Genomic DNA, 5,844 nt, shown 5'->3' on the forward strand with positions numbered 1-5,844 from the left:
TGAGGCTGAGAAATAGAATGTTGGTGCTCAATGTCTCTTCCGACAAAGCCGTTAAGTGCTAGAATTTGTTAGCAAATAGGAGTAGTTATATGTACCATTTGCACAATCATTTTGTTTTGACAAGCCGCCATGATCAACGAAGATTGTCCACCAAGTTAACAATCAAAACAATTCAAGGAAAATCGGCTAAAATTTCGGCCAAGAATTGAAAACAGTACAATTGACCTCTCAAGATGAGGAAAAAAGGCTACAAGAGAGTGAGACGGGTTATAGAACGATAAACAGGCCGGGATTAGGTCTTTTAACCAGACTCTTTGGATTGATAAGAACGATTGAAGTTCAACATCATGTTTAAATCATTAATCCAATGGTCGTGAACAAAGGTGTTAGGGCTTGGGGGCGAAAAGATGTGAATGGGGTGATCTGAGCGACGGATTTCGACGGATTCACCGGGATGGATAGTTTTGATTCCGATCCCGTCGACCATGAGCTCAGCGGTTGATCGGGACTTGGGATCCAACTGTGACGATAGTAAGTGGAGGGAAAAGAAAAGAAAGGATGAGAGGCTGATGGTTGATAGCAATATAGAATTGATACGAAAGACTTACCGCCAGTTGGACATGGAGATCAGCGGGCAATACTAGCGGTCTAAAGCTGAGACTGCGTGGACAGATGGGCGTCAACAGCATGGCTTCCATACTTGGATACACAATCGGTCCGCCGGCTGAGCACGAGTAGGCGGTGGAACCTGTCGGCGTGGCAATGATCAATCCGTCGGCGACAGCCTGAGTCAGGAATCGATTCTCGATCGAAATGTTGATGGCCACCATGTGAGGAGACGCGTTACGATGGAGGCTGACTTCGTTCATTGCACTCAAGTCAACCTAGACATATTAAGATAGACAGATCAAACTTGGTGTATCAATTTACCAAACCAGGAACCTGTTGATCTCTGTCTACAAATGCACCAAATGCAATTTATGCTCACCAAAGAGTTTGACGTTGACAGATTCTCCTCAAGTAATTGTATCGTGTCTTTTACGCCTTCGTTTTCTTGTGCATCTCCACCCTTCCCAACGAAACAATCTAATCTCATCCTTTCTTCAACACCGACTTTTCCATCTAGCACCTGGTTAATGACGTTAAAACAGTCCGCGGGAGCTACTCGGACAAATCAAAAAGGTAGATACAGTCAATGAACGCTGTTATTGGGTCTGCAAAGACTTGTAGAGATGGAAAGCTTACCAAAGGGTAATAAAAATCCGATCGTACCCAAGTTAAATCCAAGTATGGGCGGACAAGCAGTATTTTTGAAAAGATGGGAGACGTGGAGTATCGTGCCATCGCCACCAAGAGCAATGACCAGGTCTATATCTGTCCGTGTTTCTAATTTATCGAGGTCCTCTTCGATTATCGTTTTAATTTGAGGGCGATGTTGGTCAAAGTACCTTTGGAAACGGGTGCACTTGAAATAAGACAAGTCAATTCAGATCCTTCATTTAATTGGTTCTTTATGCCCATGGATTTGCGTTATGTTTTGAAACAGGCATAAACTGACGAGATTAATGAATCCAATGCATTCGAAGCTCGATCGTCATTGGCTTTCTTGACGAGCAAAATGCGGTGGTTGTTGAAGCTGGGGTACTTGATCTTCTTGTTGATTGGAGAGCTGGAGTTCGGGCTTGATGAGAATGATTGATATTTTGGGCAGATATTCTGTCTTGAATTCGGCGGGGGGTGACTTTGAGAAGTAGGTAGTCGGGCCCACTGGATCCAAGCCGGGGCCGCCCGTCGCGTAACGATGTGGCGAGTCCATCCGGCGAGGTTGTTTGTTGCAGTGATGAGAGGTCTCATGAAAAATTTCGTCGTGGTTTGGGACAGGACTGCCTGAAGTTCAGACCTAACTTAACTATCTCGCATTAGCTCCAGGCTGCCAGGCCGATTGTAAAAATACATGTCAAAAGAACCGATGGCTCAACCGGCTGTGTGGCCACCTCCAAGTTGCCAACCTCATTCTCGGCACTGAAATCGATCACCCGCCCCCTCTGTTGTCTCCTTCTTCTCGTTCACGAGCGTCCATGCACCTCTCTTCAAATAACTTTTCACATAAACATCGGGTAAATGGATACACTTGTGACTACGCATCATCATCTATCGTGTTTTTTTTGCCTACATTTAGGTTTTTTTTGGCAAAAATGAGTATGGGTTTATCTTTCAGGCACTGGACGCGGGCTTCCTTGTTCCGGAATCGGGAAGAAGCTTTGATTTGGTATATAGCGTAGTGACTGGATGACAAATAATAAGCCAGCCGATACAATTTTCTTTAGCCCATGAATTGTAGCTGGAAAAGTCTGTGGCTAGATAGTAAGCAGCAGGCTGATTGGAAAATGATGTTTCCGTAGCCTTGCGGCATGGGGCACGGAGAAGTAGCTGGGGTAATTTTGGACTTATTTTTTTATGATTGAATCTCTAAACAGCATTGCTAATACATCTGCTACAGCAAAATAAGTAAAATAAATATGACAGAAACTCGAGCTTACAACGCGTGAATCAAAACATTCAAGCGCACATTGTGACACTTCTACAAATTATACAAAACTATCACTACTATGCCACAAAAGATCATGAAATCCTCCTATTGCAGAAGGTTTGGGAGGAGAGTTTTGCTGAAGGTAAGAAAAGTAGGAAGTACATAATGGATAAGTCATTATTTAAAAAGCGCTATAGATTGATGAAGCTCACGTGGTGGGGTTTAAGATCAACTCGGCTGCTTTTTCTGCAATTGCGTAAATTGTAAGGGCTGGGTGAGCTCCAATTTGAATCGGAATAACACTGTAATTTCGAGATAGAAGAGAAAGTTAGAATGACATGTCGAACGCGGAACGTGAGCAGTGATTTCGTCTTACCTAGCATCCACAACTCTCAAATTTTCGGTACCATAAACTTTTAGTTGGGGGTCAACAACACCTGCACGGTCTTGAGGCATCAAGGCGCAAGTACCCAGAGGGTGATCTGTAGGATTGTGAGAAAACGAGAACTTAGTACCATTAACAGGTTGGGCATGTTATGGGCCCGTAAAAACTCACATTCAGTTCTAACGCGGTTTTTAACGCTCACGAGCCATTCGGCGTCAGATTGTACGGACGGGCCAGGAAATTGCTCGTTCAGAATAATGTTTTTGTACTGCGGCTGCTCCATAATCTTCCTGGCGTGTTTGGCTGCTTGCACCATTAACCATGCATCAAATGGGTGGGACAGGAAAGCTTACGGTAGCAAATTGGAATCAGTTTGATGGCCAACCATGCGCCACAATCTGAAGAGCTGAGATTTACTCACCCGGATCAATCAGGGGTGTTAGCAAAGGATCCTGGCCATTGATATGCGATGACCCGCGTGATAGAGGGTGTTGGAGAGTGGTAGCAATTGTTAAGCTAACCGAGCAAAAGACGAATGATCAGTTGCGAACGACATATGATGGTAGGGAGGGAAATGAGGCTTACTAAGAGGTGTCTGGATCGGGGGCGTTGTCCGACTCCTGAAGTTGATAATTAGGTCGTTCAAGTTAGTGGATGGAGGCTTCGAATTGTCAAAGCAGTGACAAATGGATGTACTCACAAAGAAAGCGTTGATCAACAAGAATTCAACAGCAACTCCATTTAAAATTCGCTCTGATATCGCATCAAATTGTTCTTGTGACATAACGCTTGGATCGCGTTCCAGGAGCTTCAGTCCTTCAAGTAGTTCCTCGGGGGTGACGATTGATTTCAGAGATTGATAATCCAAAACTGAAATACCATGGCTGAGAAGGCCGCCACCAGTGGACATGTAAAGAGATGTTTGCTCTGCGGCAAAAGTTGCGTTTCTCATAAGATCATCAGATGAAACAATTCCCGACTTGAGGCGGTAGGTTCCTAGAAGAGCGGGATGGTCGGCAAGGTTGGCTCCCACTGCTGGCAAATCGAGGGCCACAGGGATGTTTAAAGCTTGAAGAATGCTTGACTTTCCAATACCACTTCTTTCGAGGATGGCGGGAGTTCCAATGGACCCGGCACTCATGATGACCTCTTTGTTAACCATTGCGCGGGAAACGGTTCCAAAGCTGGAGTATTCAACTCCAAGGATTTGCAATGACTGTCCATCTGTCTTCTTGCTAATAAGTTTGTTCACCTCGGCATGAGTGCGTACCACCAAGTTGGGGCGGGACTGGTGGGGGAAATCTATGATACAGAATGGAAGAATGGTCAACCTAGGCGAAGTTGGATGGGAAGCAAACAAGAAAGTAACAAACAGTAGGCAGTCGCACTGGTGACCCGCGCGCTTTTAGCATCGATGGCTGAAGGAAATATGTAGGCACCCTCCAAATCCCCGCCGAAAGGGTCGGTCGTTTCAATGGCCCGGGCAGGAATGGATGCCATGACCGCCGCGGGGAAATAAGGTTTGAATTGAGGAGGGACGTATTTTGGGAATGAACTCGCCACTGGACCTGAGAGGCCATGGTAGAGCGGGTTGTAGAGAAAAGGCGAGTCCGGCGGTGGAATCACGAGTTTCTCGCTCTTTTTTGATGCGCGATCAACCTCGGACCAGCCCCTGCAGAAATGACTTTGAGTGTCAGCTGCCGAAGGGAAGGAAAATTTTAGCATAAAAGTATTAACTCACCATCCCGGGTTCCCAAGTCTTTCAATCGCGTCGTAGTCTTTCTTCTCAGCTTTGGTACTTATAAGAAAGTTGATAGCCGACGATCCACCGAGAACCTGAAAAAATCCGTGTTAGTACACGAAAAAGGCCAGCGTAAAAGAATGTGTGGCACGTACTTTTCCTCGTGGATAATACACCTGGCGCTTATTGGCGCCTGCTTGAGGAACTGTGGAATATTTCCAATCAACGTCGGTACCAAGGGTTGTTCCTAAGAAAGCTTGAGCGTTAGGAACTATTAAGTGAGCAACAAGCTTGGCGAAAAGTGACTGACCAACTAATCCCGGTATGCTGATCCCGGTATTGTTAATACCGGTGCCACCAGCCTAATGTAACGTGTGCATTGAGTTAGTACGAGGAGATTAGATCAGAAAAAATGTTTGAAAATCATCATGTACCTCGAGCACGAGGACCGACAACGACGGGTCTTCGGACAGGCGAGAGGCTACAGCCATGCCTGTGGTGCGACAGAGTTAGTTAGCTGGAGTACTCAAAAATGAATTTGTAAGAGAGGTTGCTTACCAGCCTGACCTCCACCAACGACAATGTAGTCAAACATTTCCGGCATAGTTGCTGTATTGGATCCGCGGGGCAATAGGGCCAGGAAGAGGAGGCCGAAGATTTTGGAGCCATGATCGAGCATGTTGGAAGGAGAAAAGTAGCCGATAATGGTTCCCCGCAAGTAAGAGAGCTAGATATCAATTGAACAAAGTAAGATAAGGATTGAGCACAGTGCCAAAAACAGAAGACGATTGTAAACGGAAAGGGATGGATGAAGTGCCAGATGCTGATGATGATTAGATACTTCGGGAGAAAGTGACCCTTTTTATAGTCTAGCGCTGGGAATAGCGTGGGGTGGCAAGGGCGCCTGGCGTAAGTGAGATCTTCGACAAATTCAGAGTGTCCACAAGCTTAAACCTACAGCGAGTGCCTGTATACTCATATGAGCTGGTCAGATAGGTTAGCACAAGGACCAGGGTGCTACTCTGCCCGGGGCACGGGCCGTCCTGGCAGAATAGCAGCCGCCGGGATGAACGGGCAGGACAGTACCAATTCAGAACGAACTTAACACAGTCCCACCTTCTGCGGGTGAGTGCGCAGCCTGGTCGTTTCGGAGGACTACAGGGCTATCATGCCATTATAAGCTTATTG

The 5,844-nt window shown here is 46.1% G+C and overlaps 2 protein-coding genes across 2 annotated transcripts; both read right to left on the reverse strand.

The window, feature by feature from the left end:
• Window positions 1-301: 301 nt before the first annotated feature.
• Window positions 302-1,816, reverse strand: PtA15_6A737 (uncharacterized protein; the record flags this gene model as incomplete). Its single annotated transcript, XM_053170474.1, has 5 exons — window positions 302-520; window positions 609-884; window positions 989-1,161; window positions 1,246-1,465; window positions 1,646-1,816. The coding sequence occupies 5 exons, from the start codon at window positions 1,814-1,816 to the stop codon at window positions 302-304; spliced, it is 1,059 nt and encodes a 352-aa protein (XP_053021662.1).
• Window positions 1,817-2,635: 819 nt separating this feature from the next.
• Window positions 2,636-5,335, reverse strand: PtA15_6A738 (uncharacterized protein; the record flags this gene model as incomplete). The annotated part of the gene is made up of 13 exons (XM_053170475.1): window positions 2,636-2,666; window positions 2,743-2,832; window positions 2,907-3,012; window positions 3,087-3,263; window positions 3,337-3,431; window positions 3,501-3,535; window positions 3,616-4,217; window positions 4,289-4,587; window positions 4,657-4,751; window positions 4,812-4,903; window positions 4,967-5,018; window positions 5,091-5,149; window positions 5,215-5,335. 13 exons carry the CDS (start codon window positions 5,333-5,335, stop codon window positions 2,636-2,638), a joined length of 1,854 nt encoding a protein of 617 aa, XP_053021663.1.
• Window positions 5,336-5,844: the final 509 nt, after the last annotated feature.

Source organism: Puccinia triticina, chromosome 6A (genome assembly GCF_026914185.1).
Source record: "Puccinia triticina chromosome 6A, complete sequence".
NCBI lineage: Eukaryota > Fungi > Basidiomycota > Pucciniomycetes > Pucciniales > Pucciniaceae > Puccinia > Puccinia triticina.